The following is a 17,728-nucleotide window of genomic DNA, read 5'->3' as shown; positions in this document are numbered from 1 at the left end:
TTAATTTATAAAAGTTCTGCTGCCATTTCTCCCCTAACATTGGCATTTTTGAGTCAGACCACTTATTTGTAGAACATCCCTTAATGCGCATCTATGCCATTGGTTCCTAACGATCAGATCCAGGTTAAATACTTTTAACAAGAATTCTATGTGTACTTGTGTTCTTGTTAGTATAAGATATCAAAGAGCAAATGATATCAAGGTGTGCAATTATTGGTGGTGTTAAATTGGAATAATCGGCTGAAGTATCCATCAGATTTTTATCATTGAAATCAATACGTAACCTCCAAGTATTTCTTTCAGACTGTATGAATACCATGTGCTTCCTGGTTGGCATTCTTTCCCTTTCTCCATCCCATACTCAATTTTTAAATCATTCTGGGCATTTAAAAAACGTATTTGCTGTGTTATAATGCACTATTTTTATTTTTGATGCTCAAGTGGCTCTCCATTTGGCCAGTAGAAGCCTTTAGAAGTTGGCTCCTATGTCCTTTTGACATGTTTCCATCAGTTTTACAGCATTTCATCACATCAATAAAAACAAAAGAATCAGAGCACTAGGAAAATAAAAATAAACAGGAAACACAGGAAAGAAACATACAAATAAGCCAGAAATAGAGCTAAAATGGAAAAATACAAAACTAATAAATTACAATTCTAGTTCTTTGAAAAAGTTACCAAAAACAGATACATTATTAGCTAGCCTTTAAAAAAAGAGGGGGATGGAGGAGAGCAGGGAGGGTCTGCATAACATACAGAGTAAGAATTGGCCAAGAGAAAGAACTACTGAAACAGGTGTGACAGGTAGGTTTATTGTGCCAACCTGGCCAATAGGAACATGTGTGGCTAATCAGGTCGAAGTTTGATTGGAGGGCAGAGATAAATGGTTCTGCAAGGTCTGCCCCGTCTCTTGCTGTCTGGTGGTTGGAGCATGCTGCTGCTTTAGCTAGTTCTCTGCCTCAACCTGTGAGCTGCACTACCTGTGGGTCAGGCCAACCTGTGGATTGTGTCACTAGAGCTCCTTCAAGAACTGCTTCATCACACTGCTGCTGCATACATCGATAGAGCTTGAAGCTGGTGGATCCTTTTGTCTTGCATTGCTTGCATTCAATATCCCATTCGGGCCTGCTTCACTAAGCTCTAGACCCACTGACTGTTGGTGACCCACCCTGCTGCTTGCTGTCTATGGGCAGACTCTGTTTGCCTTGTCCCAGGGAGGACTCTGCTGTATGCTTCCTTGACCTTGGACCCGGCAGTCCACATGAGTTGAAGGACTCCCAGTATTTTAACTGTTCTCCACAGAAGTGTGTTAAACTGTACCCTCTGTACTGCTGTGTATAAATAAAATCGTTAAGTGTCCTGGTATTGTTTCTCTAGAGAACCCTAACACAACAGAACATTTTAAAAAGATTATGAGACTGTTTGGCACCACTTTTGACAAACAGGCTTAAAAACCTAGATGAAATGCATAATCTAGGTAAATTACATTTCCCAAAATTGGTTTCCATAGAAAAAAAAGGGGGTGCTATCAAAGAATTATTGCACCAAAACACAACAAGCCCACTGAATTTCACAGAGTAATGCCACCAAATGTCCAAAGAACACAATTACATAGATTATTCCATGTAACAAAAAAGGAAAACATGAAGCACTGATACCTAATGGTGACCCCGACAGCAGGTACCCAGCAACACTCGCCTGACAGTCCTCGGCCGAACTCTTCATTTCACACTCACAACCACTGAGTATCCAGCCTCAAGTCAGGGCCGGGTTGGCACACACAGTTTGAGCTGCACTTGTAACCTAAAGGTTGTGGTTAGGTGTTCCTTTAGGAGACCATTTGAACTTTTAAAAAGTGTTTCTTAAATTATGAGAGCAAAGCCTATTCATAGGACTGCTAAGTTTGGTCTCAATTCCACAGTATTGTATCTTTACCAGTTTTCATTTACTTGTACTAGCTCTTCATTTATGTATTCCAATTTCTTTGATTTAAAAAATATTCTTTTGAAATTTAGAAACACATCTGGTTCTGACGGTGACTTTACACCAATCCTTGTTACGATGCCCTTCTCCTTTTTCCTTTCTCAAGTTCCTAGTATTGGTCTGTTAGTTTATTACCAGCAGTCTCTGGACGATAAAAGGGACCCATTTCTACCTCTGTCTTTTGGCTGGATATGTATCACAATAGTTAGGGCAGTTTGTATGCAATGTCAGTGCTTACCATACCATGCACTGACCTTTCTCCACATAAAAACATGAAAGAAATACTCCCAGGTACAGAGCACATACGAGCACAATAATGATGTTCTGATGTGCTTTACCATACAGTGCACGTACTCATTGTAGCCTATGTTTCGGTGTGTGTGTGTGGGGGGGGGGGGAGGGGCTGTCCTTAACTTTTTCCTGTGAGGGGACCGCCGCTCTCCGCTGTCACATAGATAGGCATGCATGGAGGTGGGGCAGGAGCTGTCCCAGGGGATGACTACCAGTGCTGAGGACGCAGGAGCTAGAGTCCTCCCTCAGCTCTCAGAGGACCCAACACCCAGAACCTTGCAAGACCTTTCCAGAAGGGACCACCCAGGACACCCCCAGCCCCTTTCTTGCCAAGCCAGGTCTCTCCCTTGCCCGTGCCCCTACCTGCATATGTGCATATCATGTGGCCCCCAAGTCCAGGGCCACAGACAGGACCAAGCCAATGAGTGAGACCTCTGCTTCATGTTCTTCAGAGGAATGCCCTTGCCTGCTCAGGCCGGAAACTGGACTGGCGGGTGCCGAGACTTCTCTGTCCTTCAGTCCTAGCTGCCGGGGATGCTTCAGGAGCTGGTCCTGGGCCACCCTCACCCTGGGCTTGGACAACGAAGTGGTGGTTCTTTCTCCACGGAATCTACCTCCATCCCATGGCTGCTACTCAGATTGTCTATATCCTGGAGCTCTTCCTGTAACTACTTGTTATTTTGACCCATTGTATGTACCTCCAATTCTTGTGTAAGTACACTTCATTCAAGTTGACAGATTTTGTAGCTGTTTTCTTCTGTTGTGTTACTTCTTGATAGGGAGAAATATTTATTACTTGAAAAACTGTTTGTATCAACTAAGTTCACGTGGAAGAAGCATACCAGCCTGTGTAATGCTAGGATTGTAAATAATAAAATCCAAATCCAAAAGAGGGAATTGTATCAGGGCCTAAACTGTGAACACCTGGTTTCCAGAAGGCTATGGATGACAGTGGAATTCCAAAATGCATTTGCAGGACCCACACATGGATTAAGTCTCCAGTGTATCCCTCTGACCACAGTCCAGGGATGTGAACAGCCTTGTTATCAGACAGATAGCGCTGTGAACTTCAACTTGATATTGGCAGAGGCAGTGAGGTTAGCATGTCATATCTTATCTGACCTCCCTGTTGACCCATTTTAAGTTTTTTCCATTTAAAAATAAGTGAGAGAGAATGAATAAAAATTTTAAAGTGAAGGAGAAATAATACACATGGATTAAGCCTCTGGTGAATCCCTTCTGACCCTAAACCAGGGATGTGAACAACCTTACTACATGCAGAGTGCACTGGAGAGAGAGGGTAGATAAAACATTTTTTTCCTTTTTAAAATTTATTTATGTAATAAATCATTTCATTGGGGGCTCTTACAGCTCTCATAACAATGCATACATCAATTTTATCAGGCATATTTATACACATGTTGCCATCATTATTTTCTAGACAATAACTGTCTTTTATTTTTAAAAATCATTTTATTGGGGGCTCATACAACTCTTATCACAATCAGTAAGTAAAAATTTAAGACCTTATTATTTGATCTCTCTTTTGTCACATTTAAAATTTGTTTCACTACTTAATATTTTCTTTCTTTTTGATTAAGGTTTTTTTTGTTTTATTTTCTTATTGTTGTGGTTTTGCTTTTGGGGGTACAATTTCCTGTATATGTAATCTAGGGTAGGTAAATCTATAGAGACAGTAACTGGATTAATGGTTTATTGGGGGTATGGCATGAAAATTGGGAGGTAATGGGGGTGAATAACAATGAGTATAAGAAAAAAGAAAATGTTCTAAAATTAATTATAGTGATTGTACAATTCTTCTGAGTATGATTAAACTGTTTAAACGCATGATATGTGAATTACATGCCAATAAAACTGTTAAAAATATTTTTGAAACTTTTAAATTGTATTTTGGGTGAAAGTTTACAAAGTAAATTTGTTTTCCATTCAACAGTAACACTTTTTACATTTTTCCCCTTTGTGACAATGGTTGACATACTTGAAATGTTTTTATTTCTATTTTTTTCTCATAGTAATTTTATACTAATGTTATCTGTTCCTTCTGTTTATTTTATACTGCCTTATTTCTTGAATCAGCAATCATTTAAATGTGAGGGCTTGGAGAGCCCTACAAGAGTATCCTCTTCTGTTAGTATGGTAAATATTTGTTTGGAGGGAGGAGGATAGTTCATCTTGGGCTCTGGGGTTCGCTTTTCTTTCCTTGTTTCCTTCAGCACCAGCAAGCCAAGGAGCACCTACTTCTACGGGCGCCCTCGGGTCCCCCAGAAGTGACTTTTCTTGCAAGCTACCGCCTCTAATCTTCTCTATTTCAAGGCCCTTACTTTGATTCCCAAGGAACCAGAGTTCCAGCCTCTCAGGTCTCGGGCAGTTCTCAACATGTATCCACTCAGGTGGTTCTTTTCTTTTAGAGGTGAGGAACTCCATATTGGTCCCCACTCCCTCTCCCTCTTCTCACTGGGCTCCTCCAAACTCTTCCCTCCGTTGCTGGGGTCGAGAGGAGTGTTCCTATGGCTACTGGCATACAATTTCAAGTTTGTAGGATTCTGTCTAGTAGATGTGGTGGTCGTGGCCTATGGATGATTTTATTTGTTCTCGTTTATTTATAGAGTGTGGTTTCTTTTAAGAATGTGTGAGATGTCAATTTAGGCAGCTACCATTGTTTTATAGGAACCTAGAATGCTCCAGAAAGTGAGACTTTAGATAAGCCTTTTTTTTTTTGGCTGGGGGGGGGGGGGAGAGAAGCAAACCTGCATTATCTCATCTACACTGAAAGACTCAAAGGATAAAGGAGGGGCACAAATGGTCAGAGACATGAGATAGTTTTGCAGAAGGCTCAGTACTCTGACCTCAGTGAAAGGAGGCAGCTCACCTGAGTAAGGTTCCACTGTAGCTGCTGAGCTGGCTGAACCCCATACATGGTCTGGGGCAGAGCCGCCATGCCTGCCATGTAGCCAGCCTGCTGGGTAGTCATCACTCCGTTTGGCACACCCATCATTGACGCCTGCATGCCCCCCATGTAGCCCGCAGGCATGGCCATTGGGGCAGCAACCATCCCAGAAGCTCCTGGCGGAGCTACCATGCCCACTGGTGGGGGCATCATGCTCCCCATTATGCTGCTCGGAGGCGTGACCCCAGGGAAGTTGGGGTAGGCTGTGGGATATGCCATCTGAGCTGGAGCCATGAACATTGCTGCCAAGAAAACATACAGACAGACCTGTTAAAGAGGGAAGTTCACAGTCAACCCAAACCTCGCCAGCCACTCCTTCCACCTGTAGTTCCTCATCTACGCAGCCAAGCAGCCCGATGGGTCTCCTACAGGATTTACTAGGGCTCGCCAGTAGGTCACTGTCCGAGCCACTTCCCTTTTAGGGTGCAGATCCAGACCATGCATCAGACTTTGTAGCCCTGTGACACCCGACCCCACAGAAGTATGGCTCTGAGTCACCCTCATTCCTATCTGTCCTCACTTGTGGCTTCACGGGAAATGTCACGTTCAGGTTTGTGTGGGGGTAATGTCCTGGCTCCCACAGCAATAGCACTCTAATAGAGTAAATCACCCCTGCGTGCGAATGCTCGGGTATCTACCTGCACTTTCCCCCGTGAACTGTACCTTGGGCAGGCATTTGAGGCGTCTGGGATCCGTACAGGGAGAGGATGGAGTCCTTAGAGAGCTGTTTCTTGCCTGTTTCCTCGGATTTGCTTCCCGGCTCAGGAAACAGGTTCAGGTTTTCAGGAACAGAGCCGGCACTCCCTGCAGTCGGCATGGATCCTACAACCTTGGGACAAAGAGGGCGGGAGAAGAAGTGGAACAGTCCTCATGGGGCCTCTCCCTCACATCTCTGCTGCTTCCAGTACTTGCAGGAAGAATCAGTGGCTCATAGTAATACTTCAATCCTGACACTCCAAACAGCTACCTGCTAACCCCTGATAGTTATGCTCTGGTCTAGGTCTTTGCTCGACACAGCAGCATGGTCTGGTGCAAAACAAAGCAAACAGAACAAAACTCCACATGTGAGAGCAGAGATTAAATGTCAGTACAGCCACTTACTACTTGTGTGACCCCAGGCTACTCATAGAACTTTTCTGAGCCAGTGTTTCCTTATCAAGAAACTATCTATTTTGCAGGAGTGTCGTCAGGATTTAATATACAAAATGGTAAACCAAACAAAACCGAAGTGACCAAGGAAGCATCACTTGGTTCCATGGGTAAGTTATGAAAACCCTCCTTTCCAGAATGTTCTTTAGTCCTGGGAAGCCCACACGTCTCACCTTTCTAGAAACCGAAGAAGATGGGGATGCAACACTGGCCAAAAGATCCAAGTCCTTCTCTAAGGTATTGCTGGTCTTAGTGGTTGCGATGGAGCAGGCCACAGGAGCATCTGAAAAGAGAGAGCAACGTTAGAATGTCGCTAAGCCCATGCCTGCTTTCAGAACTAAACGGAAAAGCAGCCAGAAGAAGGTAGAGCTCCGAATCAGGAGCAGGCTTACAGGAAGTCTCTCAAGAAGCCGCGCCTCACATTTCCCAGAGTGCTTTGAAGGAGGCCTGCAGCCAGTGAGCAGGCACAAAATAACAGAAACCCAAGCCTGAAGGCTAGCGCAGCCCCGTGGGAGGTGGGGCTGGCTGGCTCTTTTCTGGCTATTTGAGGGACAGAGCTGTGGAGGATTCATTTTCTGAGAGAAAAGAAAGGCAGCTAAATTGGAAGCAATAACCTAAATCAACAGAACTGGCCCAGGTACAAGCCATTGGTACTGTGAAAGGGGAGGCTCTGTTTTGAAAGGAGCAGAATCTCTAGTCCAGTCTCGACAGTTTGGAGGACAATGGCCAGGAGGCCATTCCACAAACGGGTCACACACATGAAAAATGAAAGGGGCGGGGAGCAGGAGGTGGTGTAGAGAGAAATGGCCCTCACGTGCTGGTTTACTGAGCGGTTAGCAGGCCAAGCACTGGGCTGACAGCTTTAGAGGATCCTCTCATGTAAGCCTTCCAACACCCCCCAAGTCGAGAGTATTACCATCCTCACTGTGCAGACCAGGGCCATGGATGCTCAGAGGTTAAGCGAGATAACCCACAGCCTCAAAAACTTCACTCGCAACTGCGCTGAAACAGCGTCAACACCAAACCCTTTCTCAGAGCAACTTCTTAAATTGGAAGACCGTGAGAGAAGATGCTTAGTGAAGAAGACACCCATTGGAGAAGCCCATGTCTATCTTCCCAGGGGTCACTGAGACTTCACTGTGAACTGCAAAAAGACGGGAGCTGAAAAGTTCAGCTTCAACTCTTACCAAGGCCCAGCAAGTCCATGACAGGTGCTGTGGATTTCGGGGAGCTTTTCCGAGGTAGCTGTGGATCTTCTTTTTTCTGTGGCTACGGTGGAAATGTGTTACAGAAAGAAATAAGCAGGCACTTTTGAACTTTTGCTCCCCTCCCCTCCCCTCTCTAAGGCTGTGTGCTCTAAGCGCTTTCATCCAAAGAGAGCTACCAAGGAACAAGGAGCGTCAAAAGAAAGCTGGGAGAATCGAGAGAGGCAGCACAGGTGCATAAAGCAACCCTAAAGTGAAAAGCGGAAAATCATCTGTGCTTACTTGGCTCTGTCACCATGACAACTACACATCAGGGGATCAAAAGAGGCAGCATCCTTCAGTCTCAGGAAAAGCCAAAAACATAAACAGGTACCTCATGGCACAAAAAGCCAGGAGCCAACAAATCTCCCAATGGTTAGAACATTGTTTATTTTCATACCAACACAGGGAGATCAGTTTGAAGATAACCTAACTTCACTCTGTCCAGATCGCTAATGCCTGGGTTCTGCACACAGTGCGACTCGGTCCTGGGGCAACAGTATCAAGTCCTCTCTCCCAAGATTCCAAGCTTTTATTTCAGGGAATCTCCGTACTACAGCCCCAATATCTCTTGCGAAAAAAGAAAGGTGTCCATTTCAGTAGCACAAAGCCAGGACACCTGAAGGGATCACTTACAATGCATTCGTGTGGCTTAGCTGCTGAACTGTTCTCAAATGCAAACGGGACTGAAGTACAAAAAGCCCAACACAGACGAGGACTAATGTGGGGTGGCTGCTTCTCAGAAGGTGCCACGCTGTGCATGGGCCTTGGCCTTGTGGCATGGAACACGTCTGGTTCAGATGACACAGATGCAGTACCAAAGCTCCTTCTGGCCCCAGACCCTGGTGTTACAGAGCAGATCAGGCAGTCGCAAGGCCATGGGAAGCAAGCGGGAATGGCAGCAGGCAATTTAATCTAAATGTGACACCCTTTAGCACCGGGTGTCAGGGTGAAAAACGGTATCACCCTCACCTCACACTTGCACAGAGCCCTCTCACCTGCTACCCCACATAGATAAATATCCCCCAGACCAGCCACATGGTACAATTTCTCACTTACCATTTTCACTTTCTCAAAGACAACAGGTTCTATTTTTTTCTCTGGAGCTGGTTCACTTCCTCTTTTCCACTTGTCATCTTTTTCTTTCTATTAATTAAAAAAATGAGACAAAGAACCCAAGTCCCTTGGTGACTAACAGTTCAATAACTTATAATCCCAAATGTGCCCCCAGCCAAAAAACAACAAAACACCTCACTGCCATCAAGTCAATGCCAACACATAGCAACCCTGTACGACAAGGCGGAATGACCCGTGAGTTCCCGAGACTGACTGACTGTAGAAGTAAAAAGCCAATCTTTCTCCTGCAGAGCCGTTGGTTTCGAACTGCTGACCTTGCAGTTAGCAGCCCAACCCATAACTACTACACCAACTATGCAACCAGGGCTCCAAGGGCCCAAAAAGGATTTTAAAAAAAGTCCTATTAACGTGATATAAGAGTGTGACAAACTTGGGGTGTCTGTGGTGTAGGGTGATCATTTCCACATTAGCCTCAATGCTGTCAGAGGCATGACAACACCTTTCAAAAACAGACTCACTGCCATTGAGTTGATTCTGACACATAATGACCCTCTAGGGCAGGGCAGGCCTGCCTCTGTGGGTTTCTGAGACTGTACTCTTCCTAGTAGTAGAGAACTCCATCTTCCTCTACCGAGCCCGGTGCTTCCAGACTACTGACCTTGTGGTGAGCAGCCCAAAGCAAGCACTATACCATCAGGGGGACCATTGCCGGGGGCCAGCACCTTAAGCAACCCATAATGACCTGACTCCAGGTTCTGTCTCACCCACTTGTGTTTTCTGACATTTTCTGTTTAAGCTATCTACAGAGGTTAAGGAGTTTTACTCATTTGTTGCCCATTTCTGTCCCAGTTTATTTCTGTCCTTTAAAATGTGGAGCTTCTCCCCTATATTTTGGGATGCTGGTGAAAAAGCTCATCTTCATTCCTTTTAGCACATAACCTTTATAATTTTATACATTCAACCACAGGCCCTCTCCATTTTCATCTTCTTTTAAAAAGGCCAGAAAATAAACCTCAATTACCAGTCTCTTAAAAATTAAACAACAAAACAAAAATTTGCAGTGAACAAGATAGCATACAAAAGAAAACAATGTTCAACCTTGCTAATGATCAAACATATAATTTAAAATGCATTTTGGGGTGTCAGAAGGATTTAAATAGCACCCCATCATCTAATACCGATGGGGCTGAAATGAAGCCAGCACTCTCACATGGAGGGAGAGCAACGCAAAACAGAGCGAAAGGATGAAACTCCTGAACAGGACATCGGCAAAGGCAGGAAGAGACAAATCTGGAAACGTGTTGACCTTGAAAATATACCTCCAGAAATTAATCCAAAAGGCAGAAAGAGATGTATCAAGAATTTCATCCTACAATTAGATCACTACAGGAAAACTTAAAAACAAAACACCTGGACCAGAGAAAAGCCACTTAATGGAAGATGGTACGACAATTAAAATTTTGAGAACCTCATCAGTACCATGTAAATAGATGATGTTAAATGGAATAAAAGCAGAGGGCATTCTATGTAACTCTTATAATTATGGCCCTCCAAAAAGTAACTCTACAAGAGGGGGTGGAAACTACACAGCCCTTTTGAAGCAGACGTGCCCTTTGACTTCCTGACTGCTGCTTTCATGGGCGTTAACTGTGGTTCCTAGTAAAATGGAATCGCTGACAACTTCAACATTCTCTGCATTTATAACTTCAGTACGTTCTGCAAGACACTGCTTACTGGTCCAGGCAGGAGGATTTTTGTTTTCTTTATGTTGACATGTGATTCATTTATATTGAAGGTGGTAGTTCTTGACTATCAGTAAGTTCTTCAAGTTCTCCTCTGCTTTCAGCAAGCAAGGTTGGGTCATGCACACATCACAGGTTGTTAATAAGTCTTCCTCCAATCCTGGTGCATTATTCTCCACATAATCCAGCTTCTCAGATTATTTGCCCAGCATAAAAGTTGAATAAGTATAACGAAAGACTTTAACTCTGATAATTCACACCTTTCCTAATTATAAGTCATACAGTAACCTCTTGTTCAGTTAGAACTACTTCTTAGTCTATGTAAAAGTTCTACCTGAGCACAATTAAGTGTTCTGGAATTCCCATTCCATAATTTATTATGATCCACACAGTCCAATACCTTTGCACAGCCAGTAAAACAGGTAAATATGCTTCTAATATGCTCTGCTTTTAGCCAAGATCCATCTAACATCAGCAGTGTCCTTCGATCCATGCTGATCTTAAGTGGCATTAAAGTTGGGTCCAACTCATAGTGAGCCCACACACAACAGAACAAACACACTGCGCAGTCCTGTGCCATCCTCACAATTGTTCTCATGTCTGAGCCCATTGTTGAAGCCACTGTGTCAAGCCATCTTGTCGAGGGCCTTCCTTTCACACCGCTCCTCTACTCTACAAGCACGCTGTTCTCCTCCAGGGAATGGTCTCCCTGAACATGTCCAAAGTACATGAGGCAAAGTCTCATCATCCTCGCCTCTGGGTTTGTCCTTGTGTGTGTTCTTTTGGCAGTCCATAATACTCCTAATCTTCTCTAGCACCACAATTCACATTCATCGACTGTTCTTCGGTCTTCCTTAGTCAATGTCCCACTCTCACATGCACGAGGCAACTGAAATGATCATGGTTAGGCCAGGCCTACTTTACTCCTCAACATAATATACTCAATTTTCCATACTTTAAAGCAGTCTAGTGCAGATTTATCCACTGCAATGCATCATTTGATCAGTTTGTTGAAACATTTCTATTGGTATTTCATCAAGAAATTTGGTGTTATTTCTATCATCAAGGCCCTAACTAAAGCTTTCTTCTTTGTTTCAATAGTCCTTTGATAAGATAGTCATTTAGTGGTTCTCGTTCAGCCATCACATTTTATTCTTCCAAAAATCATGTGTTGGACTTGTCCAAGACGCCGTGGATGAACCGTGTACTTGACAACTGTTGCCAATCAACTCATCAGTGTAGTGGGTGGGGTGTGGCAGGTATGCTTTGCCCAAACTGAAGAAACTTAAGTGACTAACTGCATCTGAATTTCTTTATTTACAGAAAGAAAAACAAAACAGGTACACATATACACATATACCTTATACATATATCAAGGCTTTCAAAAAATCAGTCGGGAAATTCCAATACCTTTTCTTTTTTTTTTCTCCAATACCTTTTCATTCCATTTTTTTCTACCTTTTTGAAACCTCTTCCTATCTTGTTCCATTGGCTCGAGTATACCCAACATGTCCGTGTCAGTAAGTAAGTAAGTCGTCACTAGGAATCACTAACATCATTTGAACACAGACCAAGGCAAAGAGTTCATTAATAGTCTGCCCTGCTACTCCCTGAGGTAGAACTTTTTCCACGATATCTTATGGTCTTGATTCAATAACTGGCTCTTTTACACGTTAGTAATTTTTAAATGTCTTTATAGTATCTTGGCAGCTTTTCTTCCATTTCTTTCCCTAGCTTGATTTAAAGGCAAACCACCTCTTATGACCACAACTTGGAAGATTTACAACTAACCCTAAAGGCATTGATGTCCAGGCTCCGGTCCATGTATTTCTTCTTCTCATACTTATCTCGGATAAATCCTTCAACAGCTCTGTGAAAAGCTTATTAAGGATGAAAAAAAATACACTTGCCAACAATATGAGTAAAAAGGTCAATTTGTATCCCATTAAGCTTTGTTCTCCCTGCCCTCTCACCTGCTGTCCCTATTTGGCTCAGGTCACCTCATATGCAATTTCTCTGACCAAAACTTTGGAATGCCTCTCTCACAGGGACCACAGCGAATAATTATTTCCCATGATTTTCCATGGGAATGATGACAGCAACAAAAGGAGTATCCTTAATTTTGACCTTAGAGACAGCTATAGCTGTTCTAGAATACAACTCAAGCAGTCAGTTGTGTGTTTTAGGCATTTGGGCAGAAGAGTCTCAAACAAAGGGGCCCGAGTGCCCCTAAAACATGCACACTCTTGTGCCCCATTGTCAGAAAGTTCCCAAATCTACATTTTTTAATATGTTCTAACTGCACCCACCAAAAAGAAAACTCTGACAAAATGATTTATTGATCACATGTGGAGAAAGAATGCCTTTGGGGAGTTGGCTTGTTTGCTGGGTGCCATCTCTTGTGAGGGGCAGGAGAATAAAGTTATCAATAAACTACTCAGTGACCAGTGACAGTTACTTCTTTCACACAGGGCGTGGATGGGCAATAACAATGGATGGTGGCTTTGCTGATTGCCAGGGCTCAACAAAGCACAGAGAACTATTCATCAGACAATAGTTTCAGAGATCCAAAAACTGTGGGAGATTGGGAGGTGTCGCTCTGTAGAAGAACACACAGTGGAACCATTGCAGTCTTCATTCCTAAATGAGTCTTCCCATGTGATGCCACGTGACACTTATGACATGCGGAGGTATGCATGCACTTTTCGTGTGTACACCATATGAGGGGAAAAATGCAAAGACCTTGATTGATCCACACAGAGATTAGATCACAGGTGACAAGTCTTGTGTGACCCTGTTCAAACACCCAATGACCACTCAGCTCTCTAGATTGCTCCAGAAAAGATACGGGTCTATCTGAGGTCGGCGGAAGGTCTCAGGAAGGTAGGCTTCATAAAGTCGGTTTGCTTTCCCATTCCCCATCTCTTGCATGCACTGTAGACAAAGAAAATGTCAGGTTAAAAGCAGCTGAAAAGTTCTCACCAAATCCCATCACTTTCTACAGACAAGAACCAATCGAGAGAGTGGCAGAACCAAGATTTCAACCTGTGGATTCTGATGTCCAATTCAGGATTCTCTCTACTCCACTAAAACTCTTCAACCATTTACCTCCACGGCTGTCTTCTTGTTATTTTGTTTTCTCTTCCAGGGGCCCTTTGCATGGAAAGATTTGCCTACCAAGATTATTTTATTTAATTTAACAGTAGGCTAAGATCTCACTTGGAAATCCAAGACACACAGCTACCAATCAAGTGATGAAACTGTCAGGCAATACTCATTATTACGATTAGAGTTTCTACTACTCATTAACCTCTTCAGATCTATTGCCAATATGTTTAAATGAAAAGCAAAATGTTTGCCACGGGCGTCAATTCTGACTCTTGATGACACCCCCCACCCCCATGTTGTCCAGAGTGGCAACGCCCCAGAAGGCTTTCTGGGATGTCACCGGAATGGAAGTCGTCCAGCAGGCCTATCTTTTGCAGAACTGCTAAGTGGGTTCAAGCCTCCACCCTTTAGGTTAGCATACGGTAGAGCCCTGGACTTTCATGAAGAAAAAAATTCAAGATCTTTTTAAATCATCAAATTCTCAAGTAACCCGATGGGTTCCTTTTTAAGAGAGAGTAAAGTATACCTGTAAATATAAGTCACCTTTTAGAATCTTTACTGACCATCATTTTGTGATAGTCTTTCCATCACCAACATTAAGCAATTAGCTTTCTTTGGATTCTCTTTCCTCCCACAAAAAGAAAGCTTTTTTTTTTAAATCACTTTAAACAAAATGAAATGCAGGAATAGAATAGAGAACGATGAAGCTACCAGATGCAGACCTTAGGCCAGCTGAACTCACTCACTAGCTTGAGTGACTCACTCCCAGTCTACCAACCCAATAGCAAGTCAGATTCATAAGAGAAGGTCTCAATTCGTGGAAAAATTCCATTACCTTTTAATACTATTTTCCAGGGGCTTTTTGAAGACCTTTCATACACGTATTTTAGCAATACAAATATTATTATAAGCCTATGCTTTGGGTGAGTTTTTCTTTGTGAATATCTAAAACTAAAAATGGTAAGCCTATAAACGCGACAGGTCTTCGAAAGTAATCCAAAGAGCTTCCTGAATACCTGCATGGGCCCACGGGTACTAGACTACACTCCAGGGTTGGAAAGAGGTGAAATCTAAGCAGAGTAACTCACATCTTAAAAAGAAAAACAAAAGAGGATTTAAAATGTCCTTTACTATGGGGCGCCCTTAATTTATGTATGAAACAACAGAAAGTTCCTTTATCTTCACCTTTGCCCAACACCCGTCCCAAGTGAAATTCATCCACAGCGACACATGCCAGCAGCTGACCAGTGGCTGTGCAAGTACCTGGATCTGTTCTTGAGTCCACTGGTCGAGGTTAACGGACTTTACCCTGGATATGTGCACCCCGAGATTCCTGTGGATCCCAGCACATCGGATGCAGATGAAGACACCAATGTTCCAGGAGGCCCATCGTGGTCCTGTGGATGTCAGGAAGAGGGAATAAAGTACAAATGACAAGTTCTCCAGGCCCAAGCTGTACTAGTCTTTGTTCACCCTGCAAAACACGAGGCACCAACTGAGGAGACTATGATCAAATAGCATTTCTGCTGGAACAGACGAGACCGACTGTTACCACATCTTCTTGGACTGGTTTTGTTGATTCTTCTATGAGGAGCTTTTTGTTGACTTTTTTAGTGTTTAGGTGTATAATTCATGGCATTTATTATATTTATACAATGTGCAAACAACACCAAATATTTAATTCCAGAATATTTACATCACCCCAAAAAGACACTCTACCCATTAGCAGGCACTCTTAGCTCCTGGTAACAATCCTGATTCCATAGATTTGCCTTTCTAGACACTTCATATGATTGAGCCTTACAATATGTAGGAGCCCAGCTGGTACTGAAAGGTTAATGGCAAGATTGGCAGTTCAAATCCACCAGCCTCTCCCTGGGAGACAGTTGAAGCTATCTGCTCCTATAAAGATTTACAGCCTGTGTGTCGGAATTGACTTGAGAGCAATGGGTTTGGTTTTGGGTTGGCTTATATAATATGTGGATGCAATGCAGTGAATTGTTTCATATGGCTCGTCTTGCCATAGCCTACGCTACTCCCATCAAAAGACTTTTGTTTCCTGTGGGGTCTGGGTAAGAAGGTGGGGGAAGATACTGATTGGCTAGTATGATTCAGCTGTGAGTGGTTAATAGGATTAATTGTGACTGCCATCTTGTTGGCGAACCTGCTCAGAAGTAGGGAGGAGAATCTCACTACCAGCTAGAGAGAAGAACCAGAAGTGGGCAAAGTTCTGGGACCCTCAAGACTCCTGTGCATTGAACCTTCTTGATCCAGAAGGAGCAGCAACAGCAGACCCAGGAGACAGCATGGACTTCCCAGGCCCCAGAGCAAGGAAAGCTGAGTGGTTTGGGGCAGCTAGCTGCTGGGAAGCTGTGTTTGTTGACCTACACACGGAGATGGAGCTGAGGGCCTTTGAGTTGAGGCTTACTGCAGTGGCATGGACTTTGCTTTGGGCATTTACTGGCAGCCCTAAAATGTGAGCTACCAGTCCCCAAAACTGAATGGGTCTAAGGGGTGGTTGTGTAATTAAACCAGGGTAAAATTAAAGAGACATCAAGCAATATAAGGCAGTGGTTTTCAATCCTCTCAATGCCTCGACTTTTTAATACAGTGGCTCATGTTGTGGTGACCCGCCCCCCCAAAACCATAAAATTATTTTTTGTTGCTACTTAACTGTAATTTTGCTACTTTTATGAATTGGGGGACCCCTGTGAAAGGTTAGTTCAACCCCCAAAGGGGTCGCAGCCCACAGGTTGAGAACCACTGAATTATAAAGCATGCAAGCACTCACCTCCCTGGCGACTGTGATTCTCAGCAGCCAGGTTCGCAGAGAGAGGGGGGGACTGGCTGTATTTCCAATCATGGCATATATACACTTTCGGGGATGTGCAGGCCCCCTGATTACATCATAATGGGATGGGGTTGTACAATCAGCATACATCAATCGGAGGGGGACAAGCTAGTAGTGTACACGTAATCAGAAGGGGCGGTACTAAGGGTACACATGTAACAAGATGGGCGGACCCTAGATTCAAGATGGCAGCCTAACCTTGGTGGTCCTTAAGTTGGCTCGACCTTGTCTCTGGGCTCTCCTTCAGGGAGACAATCCACTACCCTTGTCAGAAGGGAGTGGGCCCTACTTAGGGTGGGACAGACTATGGAGTCTGATTGCACTAGATGGCTGATAACCCTCGGGGAGATAACCTCTAAGCAGCTTGCGCTGACCTCCAAAGTGTAGTCATTTACTAAGTTTAGCAAACAGCATCTTAGGTTTGGCATATATTTGAGCAACAACCTGGGGAAAACCCCTTTTGCATCCCATACTAAACGAGGCCTGCCTGTGGGCACACCAGAGAAGAAACGATCCTGACTGAACAACTCTATCCCGAGCATTTCTCACCTGAATGGTAACCTGTTAGTTTCCTAATAGGAGTCCTGGTGGCGTCGTGCTTATGAGTTGGGCGGTGATCCTCAAGGTTCGAAGTTTGAAACCATCAGCCAGCCCTCTGGAGAAAGGCTGTTTCTACTCCCATAAACAGTTACAGTCTCAGAAGCATACAGGGGCAGTTCTACCCTGTCCTATAGGGTCGCTATGAGTCGACATCGACTCGATGGCAGTGAGAACTTCCTAATAAATCCCATAATCGTGAACACCTTCTGCAGGTTCTGTATGGCGATTGCAATGATTACTGAGCCCAGCCAGAGAAGCAGAGTGCCGTTAGAGGGACACTTGGTGGCAGAATATGGCAAAAGGGACGGAGGGTGGAGGCATGCCTGACCTCTGTCTTGTGGTGATCAGTCATGGGAGCCGGAGGTCAGCTGTGACTCCCATGCCTCCGTGGGCTTTTGTATACGGAGCAGATTTTCCAACAGCTGATAAAGCATGTTGATACCCAGATGTCTTAATATTGAATTGCTCAGATTAAAAAAAAAATCCCAGAACAGTACAAAACTTCGTCACATTCTGGTGGCCTGGATTCAGTTTTCCTACTAGGAAAAAAGATACAGCCAACCTGAAATTTAAAACTTTGTTTATCTTCTCTCCCCTCCCCCAGGCCTATAAAATATGCATCCAGATTAATTTACTAGGATCTTTTCCCCTTGGGCTGATGTCCCTACCTTACCCAGCTCCAATATCTAGCTTCAAGGTAGCTTAATAAAAAAGA

At 43.8% G+C, this 17,728-nt stretch overlaps 1 protein-coding gene across 2 annotated transcripts in view; it reads right to left on the bottom strand.

The window, feature by feature from the left end:
- Positions 1 to 17,728, bottom strand: part of SMAP2 (small ArfGAP2) — a 56,808-nt gene that overhangs the window by 1,740 nt on the left and 37,340 nt on the right. For both annotated transcript variants that reach the window (XM_075554430.1, XM_075554439.1), the window contains exons 2-9: positions 14,826 to 14,959; positions 13,303 to 13,388; positions 12,246 to 12,324; positions 8,695 to 8,781; positions 7,579 to 7,660; positions 6,565 to 6,674; positions 5,906 to 6,071; positions 5,165 to 5,484 (exon numbers count right to left, since the gene is read on the bottom strand). In XM_075554430.1, the coding sequence (XP_075410545.1) occupies positions 5,165 to 5,484; positions 5,906 to 6,071; positions 6,565 to 6,674; positions 7,579 to 7,660; positions 8,695 to 8,781; positions 12,246 to 12,324; positions 13,303 to 13,388; positions 14,826 to 14,959 (1,064 nt within the window). The remainder of the gene's footprint in view (positions 1 to 5,164; positions 5,485 to 5,905; positions 6,072 to 6,564; positions 6,675 to 7,578; positions 7,661 to 8,694; positions 8,782 to 12,245; positions 12,325 to 13,302; positions 13,389 to 14,825; positions 14,960 to 17,728) is intronic.

The sequence above is a fragment of the Tenrec ecaudatus genome, chromosome 1 (genome assembly GCF_050624435.1).
Source record: "Tenrec ecaudatus isolate mTenEca1 chromosome 1, mTenEca1.hap1, whole genome shotgun sequence".
Taxonomy (NCBI): Eukaryota; Metazoa; Chordata; class Mammalia; order Afrosoricida; family Tenrecidae; genus Tenrec; species Tenrec ecaudatus.
The sequence above is the reverse complement of the archived record's forward strand: the minus strand, read 5'-3'. Positions and strand labels throughout refer to the sequence as shown.